The sequence below is a fragment of the Lepidochelys kempii genome, chromosome 25 (assembly GCF_965140285.1).
Source record: "Lepidochelys kempii isolate rLepKem1 chromosome 25, rLepKem1.hap1, whole genome shotgun sequence".
Taxonomy (NCBI): domain Eukaryota; kingdom Metazoa; phylum Chordata; order Testudines; family Cheloniidae; genus Lepidochelys; species Lepidochelys kempii.
In genome coordinates this window covers 5,514,390-5,527,676 of record NC_136404.1, presented here as the reverse complement: position 1 = coordinate 5,527,676, position 13,287 = coordinate 5,514,390, and the positions used below count along the sequence as shown (strand labels likewise).

The following is a 13,287-nucleotide window of genomic DNA, read 5'->3' as shown; positions in this document are numbered from 1 at the left end:
CAAGATTTGTGAGAGTGTTGGGTCATCCTTCAGGATAGGTGGTAGATCCTTGATAATGCGTTGGAGGGGTTTTAGTTGGGGGCTGAAGGTGACTGCTTTATAACAGTCATAAACCAGTCGGAGAACACTTCAATCTCTCTGGTCACGCGATTAGACATGAAAGTTGCGATATTACAACAGAAAAACTTCAAAACCAGACTCCAGCGGGAGACTGCTGAATTGGAATTCATTTGCAAATTGGAAACAATTAACTTAGGCTTGAATAGAGACTGGGAGTGGCTAAGTCATTATGCAAGGTAACCTATTTCCCCTTGTTTTTTCCTACCCCCCCCCCAGATGTTCTTGTTAAACCCTGGATTTGTGCTGGAAATGGCCCACCTTGATCATCATACACATTGTAAGGAGAGTGATCACTTTAGATAATCTATTACCAACAGGAGAGTGGGGTTGGGGGAGAGAAAACCTTTTGTAGTGATAATCACCCATTTTTTCATGGTTTGTGTGTATAAAAACGTCTTCTGTACTTTCCACAGTATGCATCCGATGAAGTGAGCTGTTGCTCACGAAAGCTTATGCTCAAATAAATTGGTTAGTCTCTAAGGTGCCACAAGTACTCCTTTTCTTTTTTCTTGGCTTATGAGTAGAATGAGTTTTAAATACTCAATTTTTTATTCATATTAAAAAACAAATTTTAATGTAATTAAAGCTAGAAGTCTTTCTTCCTTTACTTGAGCCTGTGCCACTTACCTGCAAAAATAAAAAAAACTTTAATTCCAGGACTAAACTCCAGAATTGTGTCAATAAAAAAACAGAAACTTTAATTACTCAGACCAGAATACTAATTCAACAGAATACTAATTCAACATTAATCTCCATTAATAAAGAGATTTTACTGGCAAAAATGTTAGGGAAGACTGAATATGACAATTTTCAAAAATGGTGTTTCAATTATGCCAATAAAACAATTATCAAACTTCATAAAATTGTTCCCTAGTTAAAAGTTTGCTTAAATTCAAAAGCTAGAGGGAAGGAGATTATTCAATGAAGACAAGAAATTTTATCCATTATTGGTCACATTAATTTACTAGCTTTAGCATGTGCAATTGGTGAAATCAATCTTGCTGTAAAAGTAGGTACTATCATTCAGAGCAGGGCCAGGAAGGCAGGCAGAGCTTCAGAGACTCAATGCGTGGATGAGACGATGGTGTCGAGAGGAGGGGTTTAGATTTATTAGGAACTGGGGAAACTTTTGGGATAGGGGAAGGATGGGCTCCACCTAACCCAAAGTGGATCCAGACTGCTGGCACTTCACATTACAAAGGTTGCAGAGCAGTTTTTAAACTAAGAGATGGGGGAAAGCAGGTTGCTGCAGAGGTGCACGTGGATTGGACAGAGATTTCTCTTAGAGGAGAGTCTATTGAGAGAAGAAAAGGAGTACTTGTGGCACCTTAGAGACTAACCAATCTATTTGAGCATAAGCTTTCATGAGCTACAGCTCACTTCATTGGATGCATACTGTGGAAACTGCAGAAGACATTATATACACAGAGACCATGAAACAATACCTCCTCCCACCCCACTCTCCTGCTGGTAACAGCTTATCTAAAGTGACCATCAAGTTGGGCCATTTCCAGCACAAATCCAGGTTTGGAGGGTGAGAAAACCTGGATTTGTGCTGGAAATGGCCCAACTTGATGGTCACTTTAGATAAGCTGTTACCAGCAGGAGAGTGGGGTGGGAGGAGGTATTGTTTCATGGTCTCTGTGTGTATATAATAAGATCTTCTACACTTTCCACAGCATGCATCCGATGAAGTGAGCTGCTTTTTGTAAAAAATAGCAGTATACTTTTCACCCCCCCCACACAAAATCGCTCTCCTGTTTGTGTGTGTGTGTGTGGGGGGGGGGGGGGGAAGAAAACCTGGATTTGTGCTGGAAATGACCCAACTTGATTATCATACACATTGTAAGGAGAGTGATCACTTTAGATAAGCTATTACCAGCAGGAGAGTGGGGTGGGAGGAGGTATTTTTTCATGCTTTTTGTGTGTATATAATAAGATCTTCTACACTTTCCACAGCATGCATCCGATGAAGTGAGCTGTAGCTCACGAAAGCTTATGCTGAAATAAATTGGTTAGTCTCTAAGGTGCCACAAGTACTCCTTTTCTTTTTGCGAATATAGACTAACACAGCTGTTACTCTGAGATCTGGAGAAAGGGGTAAACAGTGAGGTGGCAAAGTTTGCAGACAATACTAAACTGCTCAAGATAGTTAAGACTAAAGCAGACTGTGAAGAACTTCAAAAAGATCTCAATAAACTAAGTGATTGGGCAACAAAATGGCAAATGAAATTTAATGTGGATAAATGTAAAGTAATGCACATTGGAAAAAATAACCCCAACTATATATACACAATATGATGGGGGCTAATTTAGCTACAGCTAATCAGGAGAAAGATCTTGGAGTCATCATGGATAGTTCTCTGAAGACATCCAGGCAGTGTGCAGTGGCAGTCAAAAAAGCAAACAGGATGTTAGGAAACATTAAAAAAGGGATAGAGAATAAGATGGAGAATATCTTATTGCCCTTATATAAATCCATGGTACACCCACATCTTGAATACTGGTATTTTCCACTGAATGCATCCGATGAAGTGAGCTGTAGCTCATGAAAGCTTATGCTCAAATAAATTTGTTAGTCTCTAAGGTGCCACAAGTACCCCTTTTCTTTTTGCATACAGTACAGTGGTCCCCTCATCTCAAAAAAGAAAGATATACTGGCATTAGAAAAGGTTCAGAAAAGGGCAACTAAAATGATTAGGGGTTTGGAACGGGTCCAATATGAGGAGAGATTAAAGAGGCTAGGACTTTTCAGCTTGGAAAAGAGGAGACTAAGGGGGGTATATAAAATCATGAGTGGTGTGGAGAAAGTGAATAAGGAAAAGATATTTACTTGTTCCCACAATATAAGAACTAGGGGCCACCAAATGAAATTAATGGGTAGCAGGATTTAAAATAAATAAAAGGAAGTTCTTCACTCAGCGCACAGTCAACCTGGGGAACTCCTTGCCTAAGGAGGTTGTGAAGGCTAGGACTATAACAGGGTTTAAAAGAGAACTGGATAAATTCATGGAGGTGATCCTCCCAGCCTTGGGGGAACGTGGCTTCTCCTCCTTTGGGGGTGATTTCTCACTGCTCATTGCCAGGGGAGCATAACAGTTCTCCATCACCATGGTAGGTGGGTTGGGCGTAGGAATGGAGCACGGCCTACTGCCAGAAGGAACCAGCAGCCAGTGTCCTCTCTGTGACAGAGCTATATCCTCGTCCCCCGGGGGTGTGACAGTAGTCCTCACTAGCTGGGTAGTCTCCTTAGCACATAACATAAGAACTACAGGCCACCAAATGAAATTAATGGGCAGCAGGTTTAAAACAAATAAACACAGCGCACAGTCAACCTGTGGAACTCCTTGCCTCAGGAGGTTTTGAAGGCTAGGACTATAACATGTCTCGATTATAGCACTTGATTACAGACCTAAAAGTCGCAATTCTTCAACAAAAATAACTTCAAAACCAGACTCCAACGAGACACTGCTGAATTGGAATTAATTTGCAAACTGGACACCATTAAATTAGGCTTGAATAAAGACTGGGAGTGGATGTGTCATTACATAAAGTAAAACTATTTCCCCATGTTTATTTTCCCCCCGTACTGTTCCTCACACGTTCTTGTCAACTGCTGGAAATGGCCCACCTTGATTATCACTACAAAAGGTGTTTTTTTTCTCTCTCCTGCTGGTAATAGCTCCCCTTACCTGATCACTCTAGTTACAGTGTATATGGTAACACCCATTGTTTCATGTTCTCTGTGAATATAAAATCTCCCCACTGTATTTTCCACTGCATGCATCCGATGAAGTGAGCTGTAGCTGACGAAAGCTTATGCTCAAATAAATTGGTTAGTCTCTAAGGTGCCACAAAGTACTCCTTTTCTTTTTATTAAACATTGGATGTTGCAGATCTCTCCAGTGACTATATCTATGGAGAACAAGGAGTTATATCACAAGCAGTGCAACCTCCTATTATTGTATTTGCTCTGGTAAAGAGAGCATTTTATTTTAGATGCATTAGGCAGCCAGCCTGTAATAAGTTATATAGGTATTATTTACCAGCAGCAGGATGTGTATCTTACCCAAGCCACAAGGACTTGTGTAGCTCTATGATGCTCTGTTTTCTTGCCTAAAATAATATTTAAAAATTCTGAAGAATAAGACTGTTTCTGGTTTAGCACCACACCATAATAGGTCGTGTGGTAAGTCAAGTTTCCATAACATTTTACAGAATAGGCTCTGATTTTGTAAACGTGCATAACTTTTCCCAGGTGAACAATCCCGCTGGAGTTAATGAAACTGCTCACTTGAGTAAAGTTACACACATGTTTAAGTGTTTACAGAATTGGACTCATAGATTGTGATATGAAGTAGGGACTAGACTTTGAAAGATTTTTATTCCATTATTAGCCATGTGTAAATCACTCACTGACTAGAAAGGAGAGATGAGGGAGCATGTAGTGGCCACAACAATACTTCTGATTCCTCATGAATGATACTGAGTGACAGATTATCCAAAGGAATATAAGTCTGCTAAATACGAAAGAAAAAGGCAGATCAAACCTAAGGTTGTGCTACTAAAATTCCTATTTATTCTCTCAATATACAAGAGTCAATTTGCTGTTCTAAAGCAAAAAAAAAAAAAATCCTGCATTTTGCATATAGAAAATAAAGCCAAGTTAAAAAAACAATTCTGTCCATAAAAAGGCCTTTGAGTCAGGTAACTTAAATCCAACAACAAATAAAAACATGTTAAGAGTATGGGGAAAATGATTTGTAACCTATAGAAAATTCAGTATACAGTAAGACTAGCAAATCCTGCAAAATGACTGCTTGCCTGGGAGGGATGGCCTGGCAGCCTGCTTTGCAGAAAAACAGTAGGCAGGTCTGAAAAGGGAGTTATCTTACTGCAGCAGATGTAGCTAACAGGCTTCATTATAGATATGTCACTGTATAATATCTGCTACTGCAGCTGAAGCTGACCTTTTGCAGATGACATCTTATTAGGAACACAAACATAGGAATTGGCATGACTGATGAGATCAATGATCCAGCTTGCCTAGTACCCTGTCCAGCAGCCACTAGGATCAGATGCTTTTTTATTTGCAATACATCTGCAATGAGAAAGTTCTTCCAACTCAGTCAGTTAGAGCTTAGCTTATAAACTCATAGACTCAGACTTTAAGGCCAGAAGGGACCATCATGATCATCTAGTCTAGCCTCCTGCCCATTGCAGGACACAGAACCTCACTCACCCACTCCTGAAATAAACCCCTAACCTCTGGCTGAGTTACTGAAGTCCTCAAATCATGATTTAAAGACTTCAAGTTACAGTGAATGCACCACTTACATTTATGCCATGACATAGGAGTATTTACATCCCTTCTAGGAAAAAAAAGGGGCCCTACCTGGTGCCGAAGTAAGGTTCAGTGGTAGGTGTAACAAAGTGGGGCTTTTCTGTAATATTTTTATGGAGCTGGTGTGTGCCTCAGTTGCCCTGTCCTTTGCACTGCTACCCCTCAGGGCAGAAAAAGGGTTTAAGTTTGCTCTCAGAGCAGCGCAGGACATGAGGTGTGGGTGTTGCTTTGTTGTCTGAGCTGTGATGAAACTGATCCAGATCAACAGAGGGCCCAGAGGGACAACGAAAAGCCCCAATGACAACACTGGGAAGCTCCAGCAGACAGGGTTGTGAACGTAGCATGGCTTTGCCTGGAGACAAAAAATAGGGAGGTGACCAGTAGAGGATAAAGTGTGGGCTTCTGGAAGAAGCTGACTGCTCTCACCTGGAACTGACGAAGAGGTCAGGGAAAGGCATACCTTGAGATGGAATCCACTACAGCTTGGCTGGGGTCTGTGCTGGTTTGGCCAGATGGACTATGTTTTAACCTTCATTTCTTTATGCTAACTTAAGGACATCCAGTGCTGTGTTCCAGTTGACTAATAAAGCCTACTCTGTTTTTAAAATACTGCTTGTTGTCACTGAAAATGCTTGTTGAGGTGCGTTAATCCTTGCAGAGCGTACGAGCATCTGACAAGGAGTCACACTCATCGTGGACCCCCACCCCAGAGCAGGAAGCAGGAGACTTGATGCTTAAGATCGTTCAGGGCTCTCAGATGTATACCATCCAATCCTGTTGATTTACAGCTCTTTAACATATCAGTTTATTCCAGTACCTCCTCAGTACCTCCTGTACGTTGGAAGAGTTTTGCTCTCTAAACTACATTCACTAATTTCCCAGTCTTTAGACTGGGAGTGGTTGGGGCATTACAAAACCTAAACCTAATTTCCTCAATACTAATTTCCCCCTACTGTTACTCACATCTTGTCAACTGTCTGAAATGGGCCACTCTCATTACCACTTCAAAAGTTATTTTTCCTCCCTTGGTATCCTGCTGTTAATTGAATTGTCTCATTAGACTGACCTTACACTTGGTAAGGCAACTCACATCTTTTCATGTATTTATACCTGCTCCTGTATTTTCCACTCCATGCATCTGATGAAGAGGGTTCTAGCCCACGAAAGCTTATGCCCAAATAAATGTGTTAGTCTCTACAGTTCCACAAGGACTCCTCGTTGGTTTTGCTGATACAGACTAACACGGCTACCCCTCTGAAACTTAACACTTACAGTTCGGGAGGGACTTTTTTTTTCCCAACACAGCTTTCTTATTAGTGAACGTGGTGCCTGCACGGTAGGGCACCAAAGGAGACATGTCACCTGCATATGTACCTGGGAGATTGCTTTAAATGCTGCTGTCTTGCCCAGTTTCTCCCCTCCTTTGGTCACTGATTCTGCAGACTGCTTTGCTGTTTTGGCAGCTTCTTCCACACCTTCTTTTATCTTCCGACCAATATCACTCTTACTTACTTCATCCAAACTCTGCAATAACATGGAAGGAAAATGGTGTGAGAAACATGGACCACCACCTGGATTTGAAAGAGATTCCTCTTTTTGGCCTTTAGAGATTTCCCAAGTGATCACCAGGGAAATCAGCACGTTAGTGGCATGGTCAAGGTCTGTAGGACCAAGATTTGATTTTTCTTAAGTAGTTACAGGTCACAGGGAACCTGACTTTTCTGCTGCAGCATTAGCAGTGACCCGGGAGCTGTGCTGTGATCATCGGCGATGAAGATATTTTTGGACAGCTATAGAACTATACATGTTGGACTAGCAATTATTTATACATCAAGAATGTTGCTTAACAGCAACCTCTCAGTTCCAGTAAAAAGTTGCTATTATCCAAAAACTGCCAATAAGTGGAAGGCAGGTTTGCGGGGCTGCAGCCAGGGAAAGAAGCTTTGGGACACAACAAGCCCAGGGCCCCTGGTGCCAGGGCAGGACACCCCCGGACAGCACAGGGAGAGGTTCTGTGCAGCCCTGGACGGCCCTGGAGCCCCTACTACCTGTGGAAAACCCCAGCTTCCAGGCCACAGGTCCTCCCTCCCATCCACTGCCCTGCCTGTAGCCTCCCCTCCCACTCCACAGCACCAGGACTCCTGCATTGCCCCAAGGCCACTACACGCTGCTGCCAATATATTGGCTTTTCTATTTGCTGCGCCACCTAGCAGTTAAAATACTCTAGACCTTTCCTTTGAAATACCCGCATCCTTGTTAATTCTCTAAGAGATAAAAGAAAAGGAGTACTTGCCACTGAATGCATTCGATGAAGTGAGCTGTAGCTCATGAAAGCTTATGCTCAAATAAATTGGTTAGTCTCTAAGGTGCCACTAGTACTCCTTTTCTTTTTGCGAATACAGACTCACACAGCTGCTACTCTGAAACCTGTCTCTAAGAGATAGAAGGAAATGCAGGCCAGGCCAGGCCAGCTCTGGGGGAGAGAGCTCTGAGCACTAATTTTTGATCCACCAGGAAAGAAGCTCCAAATACTCTTTCTTCCACTCCAACAAAAAAAGCTTTACACACACCACAGAGTGCCTGGGGGGTGGGGTGCTACACACACAGGCTGTGGCAGGCCGGAGGTTAAAACATCTCCACAAACAGTTGATCACCATTTCACTCTGAACCAGCACAGCTGGCTTAGCAGGTGCTCCTTGCAGGGATGTCAGAGACTTCCCTGGCAGTGGGCAGCTGATTCTGGGGTGGGTGGGAAGACAAACCCACAGAGAAGGGGTTGCCAGGTGGACAGTACCACCACGTGTTTTCCCCATCAGCCAGTCCTGTTCCCCTGCCCCTCAGTCAGCACTCCGCCCCTTCCTCTCTGCACCCTGGTTGCCAGGAGGGAGTTACCATCGCAGCTGGGAGTGGGTAGGAGTGCACAGACCAGGCACCCCTGGCCCAGCAGCAATGCAGCACAGGCTCCTGCCTCCCCACATCCTTTCTGGGCCAGGCTGCTGGAGGCTCATTTCAGCTCTGCCAGCCCTTGGACGTTGGTGCCAGCGGCAGGGACCACCTTCACCACAGTTAGCACCATACGCCCAGGGACTCAACCATGAACAGCACCTCCCCACCTAAATGGTGCCCTCAGTCTTCTTTCCCTGCCCTCCCTGCTTGAGGCTTCCCACAGCACCCAGAGGAGCTGCCACTTATCCAACAGGAGGGTGCAGCAGGTAAAACAGGACCCAGGTGCAAGTCACACCTCCTCCAGAAACCCTGCTTCCTCCACACCACTCTGCACCCTTCCTCCCTGTTGTCTCAAAGCTTCCTGCCGGTCTACGGTACTGAGAGCCGATGCCTTCCATTCTGGCAGGATGGGGATCCAGGTGCCAGTCACGCGAGATGTGCAGCCACACATGTGTACAGCTTAAGCAGAACATTGCTCCTAGCCATGTTCCCAAATGGGCTCTTCCACTTTGGCGCTGGTATCTGAGTTGCCTATGCCCCAATGGAGGAGACAAACCCTTGAGGCATTTTCTCTTCTGCAGCTATCAGATAGTCAGACCCCCATGTACACACTCATCTACCCTGCAGCAAGGAAGAAACATGGGGTGCGGATACTGCCTGCACATCTGCCATCACACTAGTCACACCAAAAATTCTCCAGCAGTTACCACTGCAGGTCTCTTTAGTGGCCCTGGCCTGTAAGGGCAACAACAGTGACCCTCCTTCAACTAGAAGAAAGCGATAAAGGACATTAATTCAATACAAAGTGCAAACCACAAGTAAACTGATGGATTTTTGCAAGGTTATACTGTACCTCTTTGACTGATCCTGTTATTTCTCCAAGCTTCTTTTTAATCACTTCAGAGGTCTTAACCGTTTCAGATTCAATGGTTTTCTGCAGCACAAACAAAAATTTTATGTTAACAGGAATCACTGCATCAATCAGAATTATAACCACATGAGGATTTTATAGCACTGCATCAATAGCCCAGCATATAGCGCTCTCTTGGTGACATACTACTGTAGGACAGAACACCCGCAGTTAAACTCTGTTCTCAATAGGACACATGGATTCTTCTAACTATATGAAGTGAAAGGAACAGAAATGGGGATCAGTCACATGGAAAGTCAGAATACAATGTTCTATTTTTAGATGTTTAAAATTTGTGCCCAAATCAATGCAATGTAAACCAATAGCTGCCTTAAATATGAAAGAGAGATAATGATTCGGGGAGGGAATGATGGAGGCCAGGGAAACCATGCAGAACCTCAGTTTCTTGAGATAATTGAGAAAAATCCAGTATTTTCTGAAGCAAAGCTACTGTGCTTCCCAAGTCCAGGATGGGAAAGACTTGCAAATCATACAGCGAGCAACGATGTGAGCCTCCCCAAGGCAGTAAAGATGCCACTGGTGCTTGTTGCTCATGGAGAAGCAGCACGGGAAAGAATCTGCTTTTAAACCCCGGAACACAGGACATACATCCCAGCGGGGCAGAGGGGCGTACCCCAATCAGGGCAGACTAACACTAATTACTATACACAACTAGCTATCTACAAGAAAAAACAAACAAGAATTATACAATTCTTCAATTACACAAATGAAGCAGGTTACTCTCTTAGCTAAAAGAAAAGGAGTACTTGTGGCACCTTAGAGACCAACCAATTTATTTGAGCATAAGCTTTCGTGAGCTACAGCTCACTTCATCAATTGCATCCACAAGTACTCCTTTTCTTTTTGCGAATACAGACTAACACGGCTGTTACTCTGAAACTTAGCTAAAAGAGTAAGACCACAAAGGAACAGAGGATCTAATTCAGGCCATGCAGGAGTAAGAGGGAACAGGAGGCGTCGACATGCACGGCTCCTGGCTAACCTTGGCTGGGAGCACAAGGGGACACACAACACATGTGTAGGTCAATGGACATTGCTAGGAAAAGCATCTGGCTCCAGGGCATGGCACACATGCACACCCATATTTGGAATACATAATAGGGACCATCACTCGAAGAAGAAACAAATGTTAAGAGGCAATAATATAAATGTGAAGCAATTCAAGAATATCACTAATTCCCACTTTCACACTTCCCTGGTTCCTTCACCATACTGAATCTGGCCACTGAAAGAATGTGCAATGCTGTGGTAACAGACTTCAGTTCCTTATTAGTGCAATGAAAGCACTTTCTTTCTAGTAAAGCTGTTTTATAATCCATTATGAATGTGATTATGTCTAATGAAAGTGAAAAATCCTTAATTTTATCTCCATGTCTATAGATAAGTGACTTTTTACCTGCTTATTATTTGTGATTTCTATTAAAATGTCTGTTGGAAAGAAATTCCACCAAAAACTGTAGAAAAACTTAACTCTTTACACTAGTTCATTGCACCTACTGGTGTTTCCATCAGTCAGCCCAGACCTTTCCTGAATACAGCAAACCCAACAGCTCATTTGCACAGAAGCTTAGGTTACAATACTCTGAATTGTAACAGACAACAAAATAATTCATGAGGAAGACTTACATATTTCCTCCTTGCTTCCTGGAGTGCATCAGATTCTTCTAGCTTTTTAGCTTCATCACGGAATTTTTTAATACTTTCTTTCATCTCTTTATTTTTTGCTAATTCCTGTTTGATGTTGTCCACAAACCCGGATATAAAGCCTTTTCTGCCTCCAGAAGAATAATATCTAGACTAAAAAGAAAATAATTATTACAATCTGTATAATCTAAAGAGACATTAAGTATCATAGCCAGGTAGATTTACACTTCATGTCTGCCATGCAAAAGGATGTGGAAATTAGGCATCTTGAGGATGGCCAAAATACCATAACCAAGGAGCACTGTGCCTTCAGAATAGCAATCAAATTTCACACACACTGCACAGAGTACTAGAGATAAATGTACAGCCAAGCAAAAAAATTACTCCCTCAAGAGGCAAAGGAGTCACTGCTCTGACTTAGCTGATAGGTTTCAATAACCGGCCAATTTCTGCTGTTGAGGATTTCTGCTTTTGGTGGCTGCACACGACTGGAGCCTCACTACTGGATTTTATCAACTGGGCTCATTGCTGGCAAACAAATATATGGAGGGAAAGTTGGTATCCGACAGATCCAAAAACATTTATGTCACATCTTTGAAAACCATACTGAAGTATATAATCTAGGGTGGCCACTTGTCAGAAGCATATCAATTTCTAGTAGACCCCAATACTCTGATCATTACTAAAACATACTTTCAGTCTAATGCATGCATAAAACCCTGCCCATTAACATACCTGATGTAGCTCTAAAACAGGCCTGCCCATTCTATAAACAATGCCACTAGGGAGTACCAGAGCTGGGTATCTTCCAGATATAAGCCTCGAGCCACCGACAAGGCATTTCTGTGAACAGAAACAAAACTTCGTTACCAAATAATAAAGAAATAATTAAACCTGCTTGGGGCACACTCAGTGCCCAAAAAGCCAGTGGAAAAAGGGAAGTAAAGAACACAGCATATAGGGGCATTTCTGGCTAATCTTTGGGGAACAGAAGCTGGGAGCTATACTGAAAATACTCCCTCACCAGAGCTTGTATACATAGAACTAGTGCATCACAACTTTATTATGAATTAACAAAGCACTGCCACATCCCTATCATCCACTTGTACAAAACACACAAGGGCCAGACCGTAAGCTGTACCTCAACATGGGTGGGCCTATTTGTCATTATTTTGGGTGGACATGGTACTGCTCTAGCTAAGTGCCACCCATCATCCCAGAGGAGCTAGATGTTTCTGCTATTATTAGCAGTTAAAAACTCATGGGGCAATTTAATTTGCCATCTGTAATCTTCAGAGCTAACATTCAAACAGGATGAACAGGGAAGTTCACACCTCAGAATAACTTTTTCTATTTGCAAACTCAGTCACTGCTGGTTTAAGTGATATTTGGAGTATTTCTTTGCACTTTATAGGGCTAGAAACAATTTTTTAAAGAAAACCTGTTTCTGTTGAAATGCAATGGGACAACGTATTGCTGCTTGCAGCTTCAGTCCTACATCCCCCACTCCTGCGGAAATTCTGCCTCACTGTGCAAGTGCAGAATAAATAGCCCCAGCAAATTTTTTTCCCCTGCAATATAATTGATTCTGACATGGAGGTGAAGGGAAGCCACAAGAGGGGTCACGTTGCAATTACACCTTTTGCCCACCATAGGCTGATGTGGCACCAGAAGAGACGGCAGCTGGCTCATGGGCCAGAGCAACCAGCAGTGGAGAGGGAGGGGGCAGAGCATGCCTTCCTCACAGTACACTGCCTACGGGATCAGGTGAGGGGGCATGGGGGTTGTGGGGAAATGGACATAGCAGGACACATAAGGCTCCTGGGGGGTCACACAGACTGGGGTTCAGAAGGGCTAGTGGGGGGACAGACTGGGGCAAGGGCACAGGCACTAGTGGGGGGACAACATTGAGCCAGGGGCTGAATGGGAGTGGGGGTGCAGGGCCACGTAGGGACAGAAGGATGGAGGTGCAGGGCCATATGGAGACATGCAGATATGCTACCCACACCCAACACCTGAATGGGGGTGCAGGAACACATGTGGATGGGGGAGGGAGGTACGCGGATACACGAGGAGTGGGTCATATGTGCCTAACTGAATGGGAAAGGCTAGAGATCAGCCAGGGTATGTATGGCGGAGGCTCCCCATCTCCATAGCAATACCTCTCTCAAATACCTGTTCCATGTATTTCTCCCACCCACACCCAACACCCTCCAGTTCACTCCCAGCAATTACTTCCCTCTCCCTCAGCTCCTCCGTTACTCTGACTCCCCCAAGCCTTTGCACTGCTTCTGAGGGGCGT

At 43.6% G+C, this 13,287-nt stretch overlaps 1 protein-coding gene across 4 annotated transcripts in view; it reads right to left on the bottom strand.

The window, feature by feature from the left end:
• Positions 1–13,287, bottom strand: part of TIMM44 (translocase of inner mitochondrial membrane 44) — a 52,171-nt gene that overhangs the window by 35,217 nt on the left and 3,667 nt on the right. For all 4 annotated transcript variants that reach the window (XM_073324470.2, XM_073324468.2, XM_073324469.2 and 1 more), the window contains 4 exons: positions 11,721–11,828; positions 10,968–11,138; positions 9,264–9,344; positions 6,839–6,988 (listed from right to left, as the gene is read on the bottom strand). In XM_073324470.2, coding sequence (XP_073180571.1) covers positions 6,839–6,988; positions 9,264–9,344; positions 10,968–11,138; positions 11,721–11,828 — 510 coding nt within the window. The remainder of the gene's footprint in view (positions 1–6,838; positions 6,989–9,263; positions 9,345–10,967; positions 11,139–11,720; positions 11,829–13,287) is intronic.